This window comes from Indicator indicator, unplaced genomic scaffold, assembly GCF_027791375.1.
Source record: "Indicator indicator isolate 239-I01 unplaced genomic scaffold, UM_Iind_1.1 iindUn_scaffold_207, whole genome shotgun sequence".
Classification (NCBI taxonomy): Eukaryota; Metazoa; Chordata; class Aves; order Piciformes; family Indicatoridae; genus Indicator; species Indicator indicator.
The window spans coordinates 37,576-61,224 of record NW_026539283.1 but is presented as its reverse complement, the minus strand read 5'-3'; the positions used below and the strand labels follow the sequence as shown (position 1 = coordinate 61,224).

General features: G+C 55.7%; 1 protein-coding gene across 1 annotated transcript; it reads right to left on the bottom strand.

Annotated features, from left to right (window-relative positions):
- Nucleotides 1–13,366: 13,366 nt before the first annotated feature.
- LOC128980474 (butyrophilin subfamily 3 member A2-like) lies at nt 13,367–20,146 on the bottom strand (the record flags this gene model as incomplete). The annotated part of the gene is made up of 4 exons (XM_054398940.1): nt 19,762–20,146; nt 17,264–17,548; nt 15,484–15,582; nt 13,367–13,393 (listed from the first exon to the last, which is right to left on the bottom strand). Coding segments are annotated over exons 1-4 (796 nt in total), but the record flags the coding sequence as incomplete, so codon positions are not given.
- Nucleotides 20,147–23,649: the final 3,503 nt, after the last annotated feature.

Genomic DNA, 23,649 nt, shown 5'->3' with positions numbered 1-23,649 from the left:
CACCCCCAACCAACCAAGACCCAACCAAGCATCCCCCAACCAAGCATCCCCCAACCAACCAACCCCCAACCAACCAACCCCCAACCAAGCATCCCCCAACCAACCAACCCCCAACCAAGAGACCCCCAACCAAGAGACCCCCAACCAAACCACCCCCAACCAAGAGACCCCCAACCAAACCACCCCCAACCAACCAAGACCCAACCAAGCATCCCCCAACCAACCGACCCCCAACCAAGAGACCCCCAACCAAGAGACCCCCAACCAAACCACCCCCAACCAAGCGACCCCCAACCAAACCACCCCCAAGCAACCAAGCCCCAACCAAGCATCCCCCAACCAACCAACCCCCAACCAACCAACCCCCAACCAAGCATCCCCCAACCAAGCATCCCCCAACCAACCAACCCCCAACCAAGCATCCCCCAACCAAGCATCCTCCAACCAACCAACCCCCAACCAACCAACCCCCAACCAAGCATCCCCCAACCAACCAACCCCCAACCAACCAACCCCCAACCAAGCATCCCCCAACCAAGCATCCCCCAGCCAATCAACCCCCAACCAAGCATCCCCCAGCCAACCAACCCCAAACCAAGCATCCCCCAACCAACCAACCCCCAACCAAGCAACCCCCAACCACACCACCCCCAACCAAACCACCCCCAACCAAGCAGCCCCCAACCAACCAACCCCCAACGAAGCATCCCCCAACCAAGCAACCCCCAACCAAGCATCCGCCAACCAACCAACCCCCAACCAACCAACCCCCAACGAAGCATCCTCCAACCAAGCATCCCCCAACCAAGCATCCCCCAACCAACCAACCCCCAACCAACCAACCCCCAACCAACCAACCCCCAACCAACAAAACCCCAAACAAACCACCCCCAACCAACCAACCCCCAACCAACCAACCCCCAACCAAACCACCCCCAACCAACCAACCAACCCCCAACCAACCAACCAACCCCCAACCAACCAACCAACCCCCAACCAACCAACCCCCAACCAAGCATCCCCCAACCAAGCATTTCCTTAACCAACCAACCCCCAACCAACCAACCCCCAACCAACCAACCCCCAACCAAGCATCCCCCAACCAACCAACCCCAACCAACCAACCCCCAACCAACCAACCCCCAACCAACCAAGCAACCCCCAACCAACCAACCAACCCCCAACCAACCAACCCCAACCAAACCACCCCAACAAACCAACCCCCAACCAACCAACCCCCAACCAAGCATCCCCCAACCAACCAACCCCCAACCAACCAACCCCCAACCAAACCACCCCCAACCAACCAACCCCCAACCAACCAATCCCCAACCAAGCATCCCCCAACCAAGCATCCCCCAACCAAGCAACTCCCAACCAAGCATCCCCCAACCAAGCATCCCCTAACCAACCAACCCCCAACCAACCAACCCCCAACCAACCAACCCCCAACCAAACCACCCCCAACCAAACCACCCCCAACCAACCAACCCCCAACCAACCAACCCCCAACCAACCAACCAACCCCCAACCAACCAACTCCCAACCAAACCACCCCCAACCAACCAACCCCCAACCAACCAACCTCGAACCAAGCATCCCCCAACCAACCAACCCCCAACCAACCAACCCCCAACCAAGCATCCCCCAACCAACCAACCCCCAACCAACCAACCCCCACCCAACCAACCCCCAACCAACCCCCAACCAAGCATCCCCCAGCCAACCAACCCCCAACCAAGCAACCCCCAACCAAACCACCCCCAACCAAGCAGCCCCCAACCAACCAACCCCCAACGAAGCATCCCCCAACCAACCAACCCCCAACCAAGCATCCCCCAACCAAGCATCCCCCAACCAAGCAACCCCCAACCAAACCACCCCCAACCAACCAACCCCCAACCAACCAACCCCCAACGAAGCATCCCCCAACCAAGCAACCCCCAAACAAGCATCCCCCAACCAACCAACCCCCAACCAAACCACCCCCAACCAACCAACCAACCCCCAACCAACCAACCAACCCCCAACCAACCAACCCCCAACCAAGCATCCCCCAACCAACTCCCAACCAACCAACCCCCAACCAAGCAACCCCCAACCAACCAACCCCCAACCAACCAACCCCCAACCAAGCATCCCCCAGCCAACCAACCCCCAACCAAGCATCCCCCAACCAACCAACTCCCAACCAAGCAACCCCCAACCAAGCATCCACCAACCAAGCATTCCCCAACCAACCAACCCCCAACCAACCAACCAACCCCCAACCAAGCAACCCCCAACCAAGCATCCCCCAACCAACCAACCCCCAACCAACCAACCAACCCCCAACCTACCAACCCACAACCAAGCATCCCCCAACCAAACCACCCCCAACCAACCAACCCCCAACCAACCAACCCCCAACCAAACCACCCCCAACCGACCACCCCCAACCGACCAACCACCAACCACGCAGCCCCCAACCAACCAACCCCCAACCAACCAACCCCCAACCAACCAACCCCCAACCAAGCATCCCCCAACCAAGCATCCCCCAACCAACCAACCCCCAACCAACCACCCCCAACCAAGCAACCCCCAACCAACCAACCCCCAACCAACCAACCCCCAACCAACCAACCCCCAACCAAACCACCCCCAACCAACCAACCCCCAACCAACCAACCCCCAACCAAGCATCCCCCAACCAACCAACCCCCAACCAACCCCCAACCAAACCACCCCCAACCAAACCACCCCCAACCAACCAACCAACCCCCAACCAAGCATCCCCCAACCAAGCATCCCCCAACCAAGCATCCCCCAACCAACCAACCCCCAACCAAGCATCCCCCAACCAAGCATCCCCCAACCAAACCACCCCCAACCAACCAACCCCCAACCAACCAACCCCCAACCAAGCATCCCCCAACCAACCAACCCCCAACCAACCAACCCCAACCAAACCACCCCCAACCAAACCACCCCCAACCGACCAACCCCCAACCAAGCAGCCCCCAACCAACCAACCCCCAACCAACCAACCCCCAACCAACCAACCCCCAACCAAGCATCCCCCAACCAAGCAACCCCCAACCAAGCATCCCCCAACCAAGCATCCCCCAACCAACCAACCCCCAACCAACCAACCCCCAACCAAGCAACCCCCAACCAAGCATCCCCCAACCAACCAACCCCCAACCAACCAACCCCCAAACAACCAACCCCCAACCAAGCATCCCCCAACCAAACCACCCCCAACCAACCATCCCCCAACCAAACCACCCCCAACCAACCACCCCCAACCAACCAACCCCCAACCAACCAACCCCCAACCAACCAACCCCCAACCAACCAACCCCCAACCAAGCATCCCCCAACCAAGCATCCCCCAACCAACCAACCCCCAACCAAACCACCCCCAACCAAGCAACCCCCAACCAACCAAGCAACCCCCAACCAACCTTCCAACCCCCAACCAACCAACTCCCAACCAAACCACCCCCAACCAACCAACCCCCAACCAACCAACCCCCAACCAAGCATCCCCCAACCAACCAACCCCCAACCAACCAACCCCCAACCAAACCACCCCCAACCAAACCACCCCCAACCAACCAACCAACCCCCAACCAAGCATCCCCCAACCAAGCATCCCCCAACCAAGCATCCCCCAACCAAGCACCCCCCAACCAACCAACCCCCAACCAAGCATCCCCCAACCAAGCATCCCCCAACCAAACCACCCCCAACCAACCAACCCCCAACCAACCAACCCCCAACCAAGCATCCCCCAACCAACCAACCCCCAACCAACCAACTCCCAACCAAACCACCCCCAACCAAACCACCCCCAACCGACCAACCCCCAACCAAGCAGCCCCCAACCAACCAACCCCCAACCAACCAACCCCCAACCAACCAACCCCCAACCAAGCAACCCCCAACCAAGCAACCCCCAACCAAACCACCCCAACCAACCAACCCCCAACCGACCAACCCCCAACCAAGCATCCCCCAACCAAGCAACCCCCAACCAACCAACCCCCAGCCAACCAACCCCCAACCAAACCACCCCCAACCAACCATCCCCCAACCAACCAACCCCCAAGCAACCAACCCCCAACCAACCAACCCCCAACCAACCAACCCCCAACCAAACATCCCCCAACCAACCAACCCCCAACCAACCAACCCCCAACCAACCAACCCCCAACCAAACATCCCCCAACCAACCAACCCCCAACCAACCAACCCCCAACCAACCAACCCCCAACCAACCACCCCCAACCAACCAACCCCCAACCAAGCAACCCCCAACCAAGCAACCCCCAACCAAGCAACCCCCAACCAAACCACCCCCAACCGACCAACCCCCAACCGACCAACCCCCAACCAAGCATCCCCCAACCAACCAACCCCCAACCAACCAACCCCCAACCAACCAACCCCCAACCAAGCAACCCCCAACCAACCAACCCCCAACCAAGCAACCCCCAACCAACCAACCCCCAACCAAACCACCCCCAACCAACCAACCCCCAACCGACCAACCCCCAACCAAGCATCCCCCAACCAAGCAACCCCCAACCAACCAACCCCCAACCAAGCAACCCCCAACCAAGCAACCCCCAACCAAACCACCCCCAACCAACCAACCCCCAACCAAGCATCCCCCAACCAAGCAACCCCCAACCGACCAACCCCCAACCAAGCATCCCCCAACCAAGCAACCCCCAACCAAGCAACCCCCAACCAAACCACCCCCAACCAACCAACCCCCAACCAAGCATCCCCCAACCAAGCAACCCCCAACCAACCAACCCCCAACCAAGCAACCCCCAACCAACCAACCCCCAACCAACCAACCCCCAACCAAGCATCCCCCAACCAAGCAACCCCCAACCAACCAACCCCCAACCAACCAACCCCCAACCAAGCAACCCCCAACCAAGCAACCCCCAACCAAACCACCCCCAACCAACCAACCCCCAACCAAGCAGCCCCCAACCAAGCAACCCCCAACCAAGCAACCCCCAACCAACCAACCCCCAACCAACCAACCCCCAACCAAGCATCCCCCAACCAACCAACCCCCAACCAACCAACCCCCAACCAACCAACCCCCAACCAAGCAACCCCCAACCAACCAACCCCCAACCAACCAACCCCCAACCGACCAACCCCCAACCAAGCATCCCCCAACCAAGCATCCCCCAACCAAGCATCCCCCAACCAAGCAACCCCCAACCAACCATCCCCCAACCAACCAACCCACAAGTAACCAACCCCCAACCAACCAACCCCCAACCAACCAACCCCCAACCAACCAACCCCCAACCAAGCATCCCCCACCCAACCAACCCCCAACCAACCAACCCCCAACCAAGCATCCCCAACCAACCAACCCCCAATCAACCAACCCCCAACCAAGCATCCCCCAACCAAGCATCCCCCAACCAACCAACCCCCAACCAACCAACCCCCAACCAAACCACCCCCAACCAAACCACCCCCAACCAAACCACCCCCAACCAACCAACCCCCAACCAACCAACCCCCAACCAACCAACCCCCAACCAAGCATCCCCCAACCAACCAACCCCCAACCAACCAACCCCCAACCAAGCATCCCCCAACCAAGCATCCCCCAACCAACCAACCCCCAACCAAACCACCCCCAACCAAGCAGCCCCCAACCAACCAACCCCCAACCAACCAACCCCCAACCAAGCATCCCCCAACCAAACCACCCCCAACCAAGCAGCCCCCAACCAACCAACCCCCAACCAAGCATCCCCCAACCAACCAACCCCCAACCAACCAACCCCCAACCAACCAACCCCCAACCAAGCAGCCCCCAACCAAGCAACCCCCAACCAACCAACCCCCAACTAAACCACCCCCAACCAAGCAGCCCCCAACCAACCAACCCCCAACCAACCAACCCCCAACCAAGCATCCCCCAACCAAGCAACCCCCAACCAACCAACCCCCAACCAAGCAACCCCCAACCAAGCAACCCCCAACCAAACCACCCCCAACCAACCAACCCCCAACCAAGCATCCCCCAACCAAGCAACCCCCAACCGACCAACCCCCAACCAAGCATCCCCCAACCAAGCAACCCCCAACCAACCAACCCCCAACCAAGCAACCCCCAACCAAGCAACCCCCAACCAAACCACCCCCAACCAACCAACCCCCAACCAAGCATCCCCCAACCAAGCAACCCCCAACCAACCAACCCCCAACCAAGCAACCCCCAACCAACCAACCCCCAACCAACCAACCCCCAACCAAGCATCCCCCAACCAAGCAACCCCCAACCAAGCAACCCCCAACCAACCAACCCCCAACCAACCAACCCCCAACCAAGCAACCCCCAACCAACCAACCCCCAACCAAACCACCCCCAACCAACCAAGCCCCAACCAAGCATCCCCCAACCAACCAACCCCCAACCAACCCCCAACCAAGCAACCCCCAACCAAGCATCCCCCAACCAACCAACCCCCAACCAACCAACCCCCAACCAACCATCCCCCAACCAAGCAACCCCCAACCAACCAACCCCCAACCAACCAACCCCCAACCGACCAACCCCCAACCAAGCATCCCCCAACCAAGCATCCCCCAACCAAGCATCCCCCAACCAAGCAACCCCCAACCAACCATCCCCCAACCAACCAACCCCCAAGTAACCAACCCCCAACCAACCAACCCCCAACCAAGCATCCCCCACCCAACCAACCCCCAACCAACCAACCCCCAACCAAGCATCCCCAACCAACCAACCCCCAACCAACCAACCCCCAACCAAGCATCCCCCAACCAAGCATCCCCCAACCAACCAACCCCCAACCAACCAACCCCCAACCAAACCACCCCCAACCAAACCACCCCCAACCAAACCACCCCCAACCAACCAACCCCCAACCAACCAACCCCCAACCAACCAACCAACCCCCAACCAAGCATCCCCCAACCAAGCATCCCCCAACCAACCAACCCCCAACCAAGCATCCCCCAACCAAGCATCCCCCAACCAACCAACCCCCAACCAAACCACCCCCAACCAAGCAGCCCCCAACCAACCAACCCCCAACCAACCAACCCCCAACCAAGCATCCCCCAACCAAACCACCCCCAACCAAGCAGCCCCCAACCAACCAACCCCCAACCAAGCATCCCCCAACCAACCAACCCCCAACCAACCAACCCCCAACCAAGCAGCCCCCAACCAAGCAACCCCCAACCAACCAACCCCCAACTAAACCACCCCCAACCAAGCAGCCCCCAACCAACCAACCCCCAACCAACCAACCCCCAACTAAACCACCCCCAACCAAGCAGCCCCCAACCAACCAACCCCCAACCAACCAACCCCCAACCAAGCATCCCCCAACCAACCAACCCCCAACCAAACCACCCCCAACCAAGCATCCCCCAACCAACCAACCTGCAACCAAGCAACCCCCAACTAAGCATCCCCCAACCAAGCAACCCCCAACCAACCAACCCCCAAGCAAGCATCCCCCAACCAACCCCCAACCAACCAACCCCCAACCAAGCATCCCCCAACCAAGCATCCCCCAACCAAGCAACCCCCAACCAACCAACCCCCAACCAAGCATCCCCCAACCAACCAACCCCCAACCAACCAACCCCCAACCAAACCACCCCCAACCAACCAACCCCCAACCAACCAACCCCCAACCAAACCACCCCCAACCAACCAACCCCCAACCAACCAACCCCCAACCAAACCACCCCCAACCAAGCATCCCCCAACCAACCAACCCCCAACCAACCAACCCCCAACCAACCAACCCCCAACCAACCTACCAACCCCCAACCAACCAACCCCCAACCAAGCATCCCCCAACCAACCAACCCCCAGCCAAGCATCCCCCAACCAAGCATCCCCCAACCAAGCATCCCCCAACCAACCATCCCCCAACCAACCAACCCCCAACCAACCAACCCCCAACCAACCCACCCCCAACCAACCAACCTCCAAGATGAAAGAGAAAAATCCAAACAAGCTCCAAACCAAAACAATAACAACTCCAAAAAGAAAACCCCAAGCCCCAAACCCCAAGCTTTGGGCTCCTCTCCCCCAGAAGGACATTGAGGAGCTGCAGCAGGTCTAGAAAAGGGCAAGAGAGCTGGGGGAGGGTCTGGAGAGCAGGGCTGGGGAGGGGCAGCTGAGGGAGCTGAGGGTGGAGAAGAGGAAGCTGAGGGAGACCTCCTTGAGCTCTGCAGCTCCCTGAGGAGGTTGCAGCTAGGTGGGGGTTGGGCTCTGCTCCTAGTGATAGAAGGATTGCAAATAGCTCCAAGTTGCCCCAGGGGAGGTTTAGGTTGGACCTGAGGAACAATTTCTTTGCTGCCAGAGTGGTCAGGGACTGCCCCAGGCTGCCCAGGGAGGTGGTGGAGTCTCCATCCCTGGAGGTGTTCCAGAAACCTGTGGCCATGGCACCTGGAGCCAGGGTTTGGTGGCCATGGAGGGGTTGGGTTGAGGGCTGGGCTGGGCTGGAGGATCTTAGAGGTCTTCTCCAGCCACCACAACTCTGTGGTTCTCTGAAATGCTTAACCACACTCAGGAGTTCAGGAACCAACCCAGAGCCAAGCAAGGAACCAAGCCAGGGAAGAAAACCCAAAGTGGGCAAAAGGTGAGGACAGAGGCAAAGAGAGCAAACAGGAACCACCTTACCCAGCTCTGCCTTCAGCTCCTTCCTTCCTAGGAGACACAGGACACAGTCAGGGCAGGGTCAACCTCTTTGGCACCTCTTGGGTCACCCAACAGTGCCAAGAGCTGCCCCAGGGGCACCACAGGTCAGGAGCTTCCTGCTCAGCTGCTCTGAGCTAAGAGAAGGTGAAGCCAACCCAAGCTCAGCCCTGGGGTCCCCTCCCACTGTTCCAACTTGATTTGGTTTGCACAGGATCAGAGGATCACAGGATCAGAGGATCAGAGGATCAGAGGAACACAGGATCAGAGGAACACAGGATCAGAGGAACACAGGATCACAGGATCAGAGGATCACAGGATCAGAGGATCACAGGATCACAGGATCTCAGGGTCAGGATCACAGGATCAGAGGATCAGAGGATCAGAGGATCACAGGATCACAGGATCACAGGATCACAGGATCACAGGATCTCAGGGTCAGAGGATCACAGGATCAGAGGATCACAGGATCAGAGGATCAGAGGATCAGAGGATCAGAGGAAAACAGGATCACAGGATCAGAGGATCACAGGATCAGAGGATCACAGGATCACAGGATCACAGGATCAGAGGATCACAGGATCAGAGGATCACAGGATCACAGGATCACAGGATCTCATGGTCAGAAGATCTCATGGTCAGAGGATCACAGGATCAGAGGATCACAGGATCAGAGGATCAGAGGAACACAGGATCACAGGATCAAAGGATCACAGGATCAGAGGATCACAGGATCAGAGGATCACAGGATCACAGATCAGAGGATCACAGGATCAGAGGATCACAGGATCTCAGGGTCAGAAGATCTCAGGGTCAGAGGATCTCGGGATCAGAGGAACACAGGATCACAGATCAGAGGATCACAGGATCACAGGATCAGAGGATCACAGGATCAGAGGATCAGAGGATCACAGGATCACAGGATCACAGGATCAGAGGATCAGAGGATCACAGGTCAGATCACAGGATCAGAGGATCACAGGATCTCAGGGTCAGAAGATCTCAGGGTCAGAGGATCTCGGGATCAGAGGAACACAGGATCACAGATCAGAGGATCACAGGATCAGAGGATCAGAGGATCAGAGGATCACAGGATCAGAGGATCACAGGATCAGAGGATCACAGGATCACAGGTCAGATCACAGAATCAGAGGATCAGAGGATCACAGGATCAGAGGATCACAGGATCAGAGGATCAGAGGATCACAGGATCAGAGGATCACAGGATCAGATCACAGGATCAGAGGATCACAGGATCAGAGGATCACAGGATCAGAGGATCACAGGATCAGATCACAGAATCAGAGGATCACAGGATCAGAGGATCACAGGATCAGAGGATCACAGATCAGATCACAGGATCATAGGATCAAAGATTGGATCACAGGATCATAGATCAGACCACAGGATCAGAGGCTCTCAAGATCAGAGGAACACAGGAACACAGGATCAGATGATCAAAAGGTCAGGGGAACACAGGATCACAAGATCACAGGATCATGGGATCACAGGATTACAGGATCACAGGGTCATAGGATCACAGGATCATAGGATCAAAGATTGGATCACAGGATCACAGGATCAGAGATCAGATCACAGGATCAGAGGATCTGAGGATCAAAGGAACACAGGCTCTCAGGATGGCAAGATCACTGATCAGAGGATCACATGATCAGAGGATCACAGCACCACAGGGTCACAGCACCACAGATCAGAGGATCACAGGACCATAGGATCACATGATCAGAGGACCAGAGGGTCATAGGATCATAGGATCTCACAATCACAGGATCTCAGGAACACAGGATCCCAGATCCCAGGATCCGAGGATCCCAGGATGTTAGGGGTTGGAAGGGACCTCCAAAGATCTCCCAGTCCAAGCCCTGCCAGAGCAGGACCACAGAACCCAGCACAGGTCCCACAGGAACACATCCAGACAGGGCTGGGAAGGCTCCAGAGCAGGAGACTCCACAACCTCTCTGGGCAGCCTGCTCCAGGCCTCTGGCAGCCTCCCAGGGCAGAAGTTCCTCCTCCTGCTGAGCTGGAACCTCCTGTGCTGCACTTTCCATCCCTTGCCCCTTGGCCTAGCCCAGGGCACAGAGAGCAGAGCCTGGCCCTGGCCCCTCCCTGCTGCCCCCCAGCCCTCAGCTCTTGACAGACATTGAGCAGATCCCTCTCAGCCTTCTCCTCTGCACACTGCACACCCCCAGGGCTCTCAGCCTCTCCTCCCCAGGCAGTGCTGCAGTCCCTTCAGCATCCTTGGAGCCCTCCCTTGGCTTCTCTCCAGCAGATCCCTGTCCCTCCTGAGCTGGATGCAATATTCCAGGGGAGGTCTCCCCTGTGGGGCCAGGCTGGGAGAGTTGGGGCTGCTCAGCCTGGAGAAGAGAAGGCTCCAGGGAGACCTCAGAGCAACCTTCCAGCACCTGATGGGGCTCCAGAAGAGCTGGGGAGGGACTTTGGACAAGGGCTGGGAGTGCCAGGATGAGGGAGAAAGGCTTTGAGCTGGGAGAGGGGAGACTGAGAGTGAAGATGAAGAAGAAATTCTTTAGAGGGAGGGGGGGAGAGGCTGGCACAGGTTGCCCAAGGAGGCTGTGGCTGCCTCCTCCCTGGAGGTGTTCAAGGCCAGGCTGGATGAGGCCCTGAGCAACCTGGGCTGTGGGAGGGGTCCCTGCCCATGGAACTGGATGAGCTTTGAGGTCTCTTCCAACCCAACCCATTCCATGGCTCTGTGACCTGCAGCCTTCAGCTGAAAACTGACCTCCTGTGGCCTGGGCTGGGTGGCTGTCACCATTCCCTCAGCACTCAAAGGAGCTTCTGGCTCCTGCAATTTCCTTTGCGGACCACCTCCATCCCTGTCTCCACCTGCTTCCACCTCTGAGCTCCCTCAGCATCATCTGAAGTGCAAAGGACTTTTACCTTCTTCCATCTCCATCTTCCCTTGGACTGAAAGAGAAGAAGAATTCATCACATTGGAAAAAGAAATTAACCTTCCCATTGGAAACAGAAATTAACCTTCCCATTGGAAACAGAAATTAACCTTCCCATTGGAAACAGAAATTAACCTTCCTATAAGAAAGAGAAATTAACCTTCCCATTGGAAACAGAAATTAACCTTCCTATAAGAAACAGAAATTAACCTTCCCATTGGAAACAGAAATTAACCTTCCCATTGGAAACAGAAATTAACCTTCCTATAAGAAAGAGAAATTAACCTTCCCATTGGAAACAGAAATTAACCTTCCCACTGGAAACAGAAATTAACCTTCCCACTGGAAACAGAAATTAACCTTCCTATAAGAAACAGAAATTAACCTTCCCATTGGAAACAGAAATTAACCTTCCCATTGGAAACAGAAATTAACCTTCCTATAAGAAACAGAAATTAACCTTCCCATTGGAAACAGAAATTAACCTTCCCACTGGAAACAGAAATTAACCTTCCCACTGGAAACAGAAATTAACCTTCCCACTGGAAACAGAAATTAACCTTCCCACTGGAAACAGAAATTAACCTTCCCAATGGAAACAGAAATTAACCTTCCCAATGGAAACAGAAATTAACCTTCCCATTGGAAACAGAAATTAACCTTCCTATAAGAAACAGAAATTAACCTTCCAATAAGAAAGAGAAATTAATCTTCCCATTGGAAACAGAAATTAACCTTCCTATAAGAAAGAGAAATTAACCTTCCCATGGAAACAGAAATTAATCTTCCCATTGGAAACAGAAATTAACCTTCCCATTGGAAACAGAAATTAACCTTCCCATTGGAAACAGAAATTAATCTTCCTATAATAAACAGAAATTAACCTTCCCATTGGAAATAAAAATCAACCTTCCCATTGGAAACAGAAATTAACCTTCCCATTGGAAATAAAAATTAACCTTCCCATTGGAAACAGAAATTAACCTTCCCATTGGAAACAGAAATTAACCTTCCCACTGGAAACAGAAATTAACCTTCCCATTGGAAACAGAAATTAACCTTCCCATTGTAAAGAGAAATTAATCTTCCCATAGGAAACAGAAATTAACCTTCCCACTGGAAACAGAAATTAACCTTCCCATTGGAAACAGAAATTAATCTTCCCACTGGAAACAGAAATTAACCTTCCCACTGGAAACAGAAATTAACCTTCCCACTGGAAACAGAAATTAACCTTCCCACTGGAAACAGAAATTAACCTTCCCACTGGAAACAGAAATTAATCTTCCCATTGGAAACAGAAATTAACCTTCCCACTGGAAACAGAAATTAACCTTCCCACTGGAAACAGAAATTAACCTTCCCATTGGAAACAGAAATTAATCTTCCCAATGGAAACAGAAATTAACCTTCCCATTGGAAACAAACAGAAATTAACCAGGCCCCAAACCTCCTCCTGACAGCAGAGGTGAGGTCTGCAGCAGGAGGGGAGGGAGGCAGCAGAGGGGGTGGGGGGCAGCTCCTGCTGGCCCCTCCTAAAGGGGAGCTGCAGGCATTCTGGGGATGAAACAACAAAGGATTGCACTTTCCAGTCCCCCCCCCCCCCGGCCCCCTCTAGCCTCTGGAGGTCTCTGCTCTATGGTTTTAAGGTTTTTAAACCCATAACAACCTCCCAGCTTGCAAATCCCTCATCACCTTCGTCCTCATCTTCCTCCTCACTTACCCAAGTTCATGATCTCCTTCTGGCTGCCTGGTTAAAAGAAAAGAAGAAAAAGGAGGAGGAGGGGAAGTCCATTTTTGGCCTTGCTTTAGATGCAGTGATAGAAATCAGCAATGTGGTTGGTCAGTGAGCCTCTAGGGTCGCTGGCAATGCTCCAGCTGCATCCCAGATTTCTGTTCTCCCTCATCTCAGGTGATGTAAGGAGAGGAGATGGCTTGAGGTTGCCCCAGGGGGGGGTCACAGACCCCAGACCACTTCACACTTCTCTGTGTGGTCAGAGCTGCCCAGGGAGGTGGTGGAGTCTCCACCCCTGGAGGTGTGGAGGTGGTGCTGAGGGTCCTGGTGCAGGGGCAGTGGTAGGGTTGGGAGCTCCAGGGGTGTGATTTGGTTTGGTGACCTCAGAGGTCCCTTCCAACCTCCTCAGCTCCATGGTTCTGTGAGTCACAGACCTTGACCTCTGCAGCTCCCTGAGAGGAGGTTGCAGCCAGGGGGGGGTTGGGCTCTGCTCCCTAGTAATAAGAAATGGCCTCAAGCTGCCCCAGGGGAGAGTTAGGTTGGAGATGAGGGAAACTTTCTGGGCTGCAAGAGTGGTCAGGGACTGGAAGAGGCTGCCCAGGGAGGTGGTGGAGTCCCCAGCCCTGGAGGTGTTCAGGGAAGGTGTGGCCATGGCTCTCTGGCAGATGGTTTGGTGGCCATGGGGGCTTGGGTTGAGGTTTGGATTCAAGGATCTTGAAGGTCTCTTCCAACTGAAAGGAGTCCTAGAACCATGGAATGGGCTGGGTTGGAAGGGACCTTCAAGGTCATCCAGCTCCAACCCCCTGCCATGGGCAGGGACACCTCCCACCAGCCCAGGTTGCCCAAGGCCTCATCCAGCCTGGCCTTGAGCACCTCCAGGGAGGAGGCAGCCACAGCCTCCCTGGGCAACCACCTCCCTGTCTCCCTACCCTCACTGCCAAGAATTTCTTCCTCATCTCCACTCTCAGCCTCCCCTTTTCCACCTCAAAGCCATTGCTCCTCCTCCTGGCACTCCAAGTCCCTCCCCAGCTCTCCTGCAGCCCCTTCAGGTACTGGAAGGTTGCTCTGAGGTCTCCCTGGAGCCTTCTCCTCTCCAGGCTGAGCAGCCCCAGCTCCCTCAGCCTGATTTCTGCACCCAGTGATGTCTGTGGTTGTAGGAAGGGGACTCCAAGCCTGGCTCAGCTCACTCTGCTTCCCTCCTCAGACCTAAAGCCACCTGAGACAAGGATCTGCAGGTTGCAGTCCTCCTTCTTCACACCATGGACTCTCCCAACACTTCTTTGGGATCCATTCCCAGAATTTAGTTAGAGAGCTTTTGTTCCCATCCTGGATTTCACACAGGATCCCAGATCCCAGATCAAAGGATGTCAGGGGTTGGAAGGGACCTCCAAAGATCTCCCAGTCCAAGCCCCTGCCAGAGCAGGACCACAGAACCCAGCACAGGTCCCACAGGAACACATCCAGACAGGGCTGGGAAGGCTCCAGAGCAGGAGACTCCACAACCTCTCTGGGCAGCCTGCTCCAGGCCTCTGGCAGCCTCCCAGGGCAGAAGTTCCTCCTCCTGCTGAGCTGGAACCTCCTGTGCTGCACTTTCCATCCCTTGCCCCTTGGCCTAGCCCAGGGCACAGAGAGCAGAGCCTGGCCCTGGCCCCTCCCTGCTGCCCCCCAGCCCTCAGCTCTTGACAGACATTGAGCAGATCCCTCTCAGCCTTCTCCTCTGCACACTGCACACCCCCAGGGCTCTCAGCCTCTCCTCCCCAGGCAGTGCTGCAGTCCCTTCAGCATCCTTGGAGCCTTCCCTTGGCCTCTCTCCAGCAGATCCCTGTCCCTCCTGAGCTGGATGCAATATTCCAGGGGAGGTCTCCCCCTGTGGGGGCAGAGCAGAGGGGGAGGAGAACCTCCCTGGCTCTGCTGGCCACACTCTGCTGACTGCAGCCCAGGGCCCCTTCCTGGCCCCCAGGGCACATTGCTGAGCCCTGGGGAGCTTGGTGCCCACCAGCACTCCCAGCTCCTTCTCCCTGGGGCTGCTCTCCAGCAGATCCCCTCCCAACCTGTCCTGATTTGTCCTTCCCAGCTGCAGGAGGTGGCACAAGGGCACCACTTACGTCTCAGCTTGCAGGAGATGGTGAAGATGAGGACCATGCAAAGGCATAAAAGGAGGAGGAAGGTCATCAGCCACTTGGAAATGGTGGGGAAGAAAACCTCTGTTCAAACCAAAGCAAACCAAACCCAGAGTTATGTTCTGTGAATCATTAAAACAAGAAAGAAAATCAGGAACTTGGGATCCCAGCTGGGTTCAGAAGGGACCTCTGGAGATCATCCACTCCACATCCCCCCTGTTGAAGAAGGGGAACCCAAAGCAGGTTGCCCAGGAGCACAATCTCCAGCTGGGGTTGGAAGCTCTGCAGAGGAGGAGACTCCACAACCTCTCTGGGCAGCCTGCTCCAGGCCTCCAGCAGCCTCACACCAAAGAATTTTCTCCTCCTGTTCAGGAGGAACCTCCTGGGTGCCACTTTGTGCCCCTTGCCCCTTGGCCTGGCCCTGGGCACCACTCAGCAGAGCCTGGCCCCAGCCTCTTGCCCCCCACAGCTCCTTCAGCTGCTGCTGAGCATTGCTCAGATCCCTTCTGGGGCTGCTCTGCTCCAGGCTCTCAGCCCCCTCAGGGCTCTCAGCCTCTGCTCCTCCCAGAGCTGCTCCAGGACCCCTCAGCAGCTTTGCAGCCTCCCCTGGACTCTCAGAGTGCTCCAGAGGTCACCTTTGCCAGGTGCCTGCAGCTGAAGTCCTTAATCCATTTTCATTCAGCTCGAGGTTGGCTTCCTTAAAACTGGAGAAGGTCTTGAGACAGCTCTGAGGCTTTCCTCAGAGGAAAAAAAAAAAAATCATTTCATGGGTGCCAGGATGAGAAGAAATGACCTCAAGTTGCACTGCTGAGGCCACAGCTGGAGTGCTGGGGTCAGCTTTGGGCTCCTCACCCCCAGGAGGACATTGAGGGGATGGAGAAGGTCCAGAGAAGGGCAAGAGAGCTGGGGGAGGGTCTGGGGAGCAGGGCTGGGGACCTGGGGGTGGTTAGCCTGGAGAAGAGGAGGCTGAGGGAGACCTCCTTGACCTCTACAGATCCTTGAGAAGGGGATGGAGCCAGGTGGGGGTTGGGCTCTGCTCCCTAGTGATAGGGCAAAAGGGAATGGCCTCAAGCTGCCTCCTTGGGACCTGGAGCTGCATCCCTGGGGCCTGGAGCTGCCTCCTTGGGACCTGGAACTGCCTCCTTGGGACTTGGAGCTGCCTCCTTGGGACCTGGAGCTGCCTCCTTGGGACCTGGAGCTGCATCCCTGGGGCCTGGAGCTGCCTCCTTGGGACCTGGAGCTGCCTCCTTGGGACTTGGAGCTGCCTCCTTGGGACTTGGAGCTGCCTCCTTGGGATCTGGAGCTGCCTCCTTGGGACCTGGAGCTGCCTCCTTGGGACCTGGAGCTGCCTCCTTGGGACCTGGAGCTGCCTCCTTGGGATCTGGAGCTGCCTCCTTGGGACTTGGAGCTGCCTCCTTGGGGCCTGGAGATGCCTCCTTGGGACCTGGAGCTGCCTCCTTGGGACTTGGAGCTGCCTCATTGGGATCTGGAGATGCCTAATTGGGACCTGGAGCTGCCTCCTTGGGATCTGGAGCTGCCTCCTTGGGACCTGGAGCTGCATCCTTGGGACCTGGAACTGCCAAGCTGAACTTTGTGCTGCATCAGAATGGTTTGGTCTGGAAGGCAGAGAGGCTTGGTGGGGGCTGGGGAGGGACATCAAGGCCTGGGTTTGTTGGCCTGGTTTAAAGGGAGCTCTGTGTGAAGCTTTGGCTTCAGGGGGCTGTGTGTTAAGCCCAGCCTAAGGATGGCCCCAGGGCTCCCCCACCTGAGATCAGGACTCTGGACTCGCTGGTGGCATTCAGCAGGTTGTTGACTACCCTGCAGGAGATTTCCAGGTCAGAGCTCTGCTGGAGGCTGATGGAGGTCAAAACACTGTAGAGGCCTCCAGGCATCGTTGTCACCTTGGTGGTGGAGACCTCCTTCAGGACCTGTCCTTGGCCATCCAACCACAGCAGCTGAGGTTTAGGAAACCATCCCTCTGCCTGGCAGCTGAGGGCAATGCTCTCCTTCCTGTGGCTCTTCAGGTGAATGGAAGGCACAGCACCACGGGCTGAGGAACAGCAAAGAGTCAAGGTGAGGCTGGACAGGGCTCAGGGCAACCTGACCTGGTGGAGGATGTCCCTGCTGGGTGCAGAGGGGCTTGGACTGGATCAGCTTTGGAGCTCCCTTCCAACCCATCCTATGACTCTATGACTTGCAGAAGTTCCTGCAGGGCTTTGGAGTAGATGACCTTGAAAGGTCTCTTCCAATCCAACCCAGCTCAACCTAACTAAACCCAACTCAATTCAACCCAATCCAACCCAACTCAACCCAACCCAACCCAACCCAACCCAATCCAACCCAATCCAACCCAACCCATCCCAACCCAATCCATCCCAACCCAACCCAAACCAACCCAACCCAACTCATCCCAACCCAACCCAACCCAACCCAACCCAACTCATCCCAACCCAACTCAACCCAACCCAACTCAACCCAACCCAACCCAACCCAGCTCAACCCAACTCAACCCAACCCTACTCAACCCAACCCAACCCAATCCATTTTGTGACTGGAGATATTCAAGGTGAGACTCAAGAGGGCTCTGGGCAGCCTGATCTGGTGGAGGATGTCCCTGCTGAGTGCAGAGGAGGTTGGACTGGATGAGCTGTGGAGCTCCCTTCCAACCCAGACCATTCTATGATTCTGTGGCTCTGTGAGTCTCTGATTTTATGATTCTGTGACTGTGATTCTGTGATTCTCTAATTCCATGATTCATTCCATGGCTCTGTGATTCTCTGACTCTCTGATGCTGATTCTATGATTCCATGATTCTATGCTTCCATGATTCCATCAGTCTCTGATTCCATGATTGTATGATTCTATGATTCCATGAATCTATAATTCTCTAATTCTGTGTTCTATGACTCTGGTTCTATGATTCTATGATTCTGTGACTCTGGTTCTATGATTCTATGACTCTGGTTCTATGATTCTATGACTCTTTGGTTCTCTGATTCTGATTCTTTGGTTCTATGATTCTATGATTCTATGACTCTGGTTCTATGATTCTATGACTCTTTGGTTCTATGATTCTATGACTCTGGTTCTATGATTCTATGATTCTGTGACTCTGGTTCTATGAGTCTGTGATTCTGGTTCTATGACTCTTTGGTTCTATGATTCTATGACTCTCTGGTTCTATGATTCTATGACTCTGGTTCTATGATTCTATGACTCTGGTTCTATGATTCTATGACTCTGGTTCTATGATTCTATGACTCTGGTTCTATGATTCTATGACTCTGGTTCTATGATTCTCTGACTCTGGTTCTATGATTCTATGACTCTGGTTCTATGATTCTATGACTCTGGTTCTATGGTTCTATGACTCTGGTTCTATGGTTCTATGACTCTGGTTCTATGATTCTATGACTCTGGTTCTATGATTCTGGTTCTATGATTCTATGACTCTGGTTCTATGATTCTATGACTCTGGTTCCATGATTCTATGATTCTATGACTCTGGTTCTAGGATTCTATGACTCTGGTTCTATGATTCTATGACTCTTTGGTTCTATGATTCTATGACTCTGGTTCAATAATTCTATGATTCTATGACTTTGGTTCTATGATTCTATGATTCTATGACTCTGGTTCTATGGTTCTATGACTCTTTGGTTCTATGATTCTATGACTCTGGTTCAATAATTCTATGATTCTATGACTCTGGTTCTATGATTCTATGATTCTATGACTCTGGTTCTATGATTCTATGACTCTGGTTCTATGAGTCTGTGATTCTATGACTCTGGTTCTATGATTCTATGATTCTGTGACTCTGGTTCTATGATTCTATGATTCTATGACTTTGGTTCTATGATTCTATGATTCTGTGACTCTGGTTCTATGAGTCTGTGATTCTATGACTCTGGTTCTATGATTCTATGATTCTATGACTTTGGTTCTATGATTCTATGATTCTGTGACTCTGGTTCTATGATTCTATGATTCTATGACTCTGGTTCTATGATTCTATGACTCTGGTTCAATAATTCTATGATTCTATGACTCTTTGGTTCTATGATTCTATGACTCTGGTTCTATGATTCTATGATTCTATGACTCTGGTTCTATGAGTCTGTGATTCTGTGACTCTGGTTCTATGATTCTATGATGCTGCTTCTCTGATTCTATGTCTCTTTGGTTCTCTGCTTCTCTGACTCTGTGCCTCTGTGATGGATTCTCTTCCTCTCCCCCTCCAAACCAAGAGCTGCCACTCACCTGCCACTTGCAGCTGGACCAAGGCTCCCTGCTGTGTGCCATTGAAGGAGACCTGGCAGCTGTAAAGTCCTTGGTCAGAGCTCTTGATGTCCTTCAGGAGCAGGGAGAGGTTGCCAGCCCTCAGCTGGCTGTGGAAGAGCTCAGCTCTGCCTTGATAGCTCTCATCTGGTTCCTCCTCTGGGGCCTTTCCATCATAGCTGCTCACAGTGACTTTGTGAGGCCCTCCCTGGAACCTCCACTGGACAGAGAACTCCTCAGGGCTGTGAGCTGCTGGCAGGTGGCAGGGCAGGAGGACCCTGTCCCCAATGAGCCCAATGATGGAGCTGCTCTGAGGAGAGCTGCTCAACTGACCTGAGGGAAGAGCAAGAGGCAGCTGCTTGTCCATCTCCCAGATCTCCATCAGCTTCCACCAGGCTGCCTGGGGAGGTGGCTGAAGCCCCAACCCCCCCTGGAGGGGTTTGAAAGCTGCAGAGATGTGGTGCTGAGGACCATGGCTCAGCCCCAGGCTTGGCAGAGCTCGAGAAGGGTTGGGTTTGATCACAGAAAATAACATTCATGGTGGGAGAGCCCCTCAGGAACCCCAAGTCCAACCCAGAACCCTAAACCACAGCCCCAAGCACCACATCCCAACCACCCTCAAACATCTCCAGGGGTTGGTGACTCCAGCACCTCCCTGGGCAGCTCACTCCAGGCCCTGACCTCTCTCTTTCCTCCTGGCCAGCCCAACCCTGCCCTGCTGCAGCTTGAGGCTGCTCCTCTTGTCCCCTCACTAAGGAGCTGTGAGCAGAGGCCAGCACCAACCTCTCCTCAACCTCCTTCCAGGGAGCTGTAGAGAGCACTGAGGTCTCCCCTCAGGCTCCTCTCCTTCACACCAACCCTCCCCAGCTCCTTCACTCTCTCCTCACCAGATTTATTCCCCAGGCCCTCCACAGCCTCCTTGCCCTGCTCTGCCCTGGCTCCAGCACCTCCACATCTCTCCTGTGGACACAGCACTCCAGGGGTGGCCTCCCCAGGGGACAGTCCACAGCATCACAGAACATTGGAGGTTGGAAGGGACCTCCAGAGGTCACCCAGTCCCAACCCCCTGCCAGAGCAGGATCCCCCAGGGCAATCCACACTGGAATGCAGCCAGGAGGGTTTTGAAGGTCTCCAGAGAAGGAGACTCCACAACCCCCCCTGGACAGCCTGCTCCAGGCCTCCAGCAGCCTCACACCAAAGAAGTTTCTCCTCCTGCTCAGCTGGAACCACCTGGGTGCCACTCTGTGCCCCTTGCCCTGGCCCTGGGCACCACTCAGCAGAGCCTGGCCCCAGCCTCTTGCCCCCCAGCCCTCAGCTATTGATGGACATTGATCAGATCCCTCTCAGCCTTCTCCTCTCCAGACTCTCCACCCCTAGGGCTCTCAGTCTCTTTCCCCAAGGGAGATGCTCAAGGCCCCAAATCCTCCTCCTGGCTCTCCCCTGGACTCTCCCCAGCAGCTCTCTGTCTCTCTTGAACTGGGGAGCCCCAGACTGGACACAGGATTGCAGCTGTGGCCTCAGCAGGGCAGAGCAGAGGGGCAGCAGAACCTCCCCAGCCCTGCTGGCCACACTTCTCTTGCTGCCCCCCAGGACCCCATTGGCTCTCCTGGCCCCAAGGGCACTTTGCTGTCCCATGCAGAACTTGCTGCCCACCAGCACTCCAAGGTCTTTCTCCATGGAGCTGCTCTCCAGCAGGGCATCTCCTGACCTGTCCTGCTGCCTGCTGTTATTCCTGCCCAGGTGCAGGATCCTGACCTTGTCCTGATTGAACTTCCTGAGGTTTCCCTCTCCCAGCTCTCCAGCCTGAGGGGTCTCAGCCACCCCCACCCCCAGCTGCTGAGGGTCCACTCAAAATCCTCCTCCAGGTGGTTGATAAAGAGGTTGACCAAAACTGGGCCCAGTCCTGATCCCCTGGGGGCTCCAAACAGGGCACTTTGGTTTGGGGAAAGGAAATTTGGGTTGGACCCAGCTCCAGGAAAAAAAATACATCAAAACCCCCCAAACAAATCCTTGAAGGATGGAAAAGCTTTGGTAGGGATCTTCTGGAGTCCAAGATGCTTCCAATTCCTTAGGGATGACTCAGCCTCAAGGTGGAAGGGAGCAGAGGGTGATGCCATGGTGGCACAGGATCCCAGATCCCAGGATCCCAGGATGTTAGGGGTTGGAAGGGACCTCCAAAGATCTCCCAGTCCAAGCCCCTGCCAGAGCAGGACCACAGAACCCAGCACAGGTCCACAGGAACACATCCAGACAGGGCTGGGAAGGCTCCAGAGCAGGAGACTCCACAACCTCTCTGGGCAGCCTGCTCCAGGCCTCTGGCAGCCTCCCAGGGCAGAAGTTCCTCCTCCTGCTGAGCTGGAACCTCCTGTGCTGCACTTTCCATCCCTTGCCCCTTGGCCTAGCCCAGGGCACAGAGAGCAGAGCCTGGCCCTGGCCCCTCCCTGCTGCCCCCCAGCCCTCAGCTCTTGACAGACATTGAGCAGATCCCTCTCAGCCTTCTCCTCTGCACACTGCACACCCCCAGGGCTCTCAGCCTCTCCTCCCCAGGCAGTGCTGCAGTCCCTTCAGCATCCTTGGAGCCTTCCCTTGGCCTCTCTCCAGCAGATCCCTGTCCCTCCTGAGCTGCCTGCTGTTATCCCCCCCCAGGTGCAGGATCCTGACCTTGTCCTGATTGACCTTCCTGAGGTCTCCCTCTCCCAGCTCTCCTTGGGTGGCAGCACCAACCTGACCTCCCTGCTCCTGCTGGGCACAGCACTTCCAGCCCCAGCCAGGCTGCCTCTGGTTCTCTTGGCCACCTGGGCACACTGCTGGCTCCTCTCCAGCTGCTTTGTCCATGAGCTGGAAGGTCCCCAGGTGCCATGGCCACACATTTCTTGACCACCTGCTGGAGTGGGGACTCCACCACCCTCCCTGGGCAGCCTGGGCCAGTGCTTGAGAACCCTTCCAGAGAAGAAAGTTCTTCTGTTATCCATCCTGAACCTCCCCTGGGGCAGCCTGAGGCCATTCCCTCTCTTCCTCCTATCCCTTGTTCCTTGGGACCAATCCCCACCTGGCTGCAGCCTCCTCCCAGGGAGCTGCAGAGCTCAAGGAGGTCTCCCTCAGCCTCCTCCAGCCTCAACCCTCCCCCAGCTGCCCCTCCCCAGCCCTGCTCCCCAGCCCCTTCCCCAGCTCTCTCCCTGCTGCAGCTCCTCAATGTCCTCCTGGGGGTGAGGAGCCCCAAGCTGAAGCCAGCCCTCAAGCTGTGCCCAGCCCAGGGCCACAATCCCTGCCCTGCTCCTGCTGCCCACACCACTGCTGCTGCAGCCCAGGCTGCTGCTGCCCTCCTTGCCCACCTGGGCACTGCTGGCTCCTCTCCAGCTGCTGCCCCCCAGCCCCCCCAGGGCCTTTCCTGCTGGGCACTTTCCAGACACTCTGCCCCCAGCCTGCAGCCTTCCTGTGCCCCAAGGGCAGGACTCAGCCCTTGGCCTGCTTGAACCTCCTCCCAGTGACCTCAGCCATGGCTGCAGCCTGCCCAGGGCCCTCTGCACAGCCTCCAACCCTCCAGCAGCTCAGCTCCCACCCAGCTTGGTGCCCTTTTGGTGCCCTCTTGGTGCATTTCACAGCCAAGGTGGAACCATCTGTACCTGCAGCCAGGCACCACCTGTGCTGGAGAGCCAGGAAGGGAATTGCTGTCAGCCACCAGAAGGAGGAACCCATTGAGATCAAAGCCTCCTAATCATCCACAGCACCCAGAGCAAAGCCTCCAGATGGAACCCAGAGGGACTCCTTCAGCCTCCTCCTCCTCCTCCTCTGCTCTGTGCAGGAAAACAAACTGCAGAGAGAAAACAGTAGGGGAAAAAACATTGAATGAAAAGAGAGAAGCACTGCAGG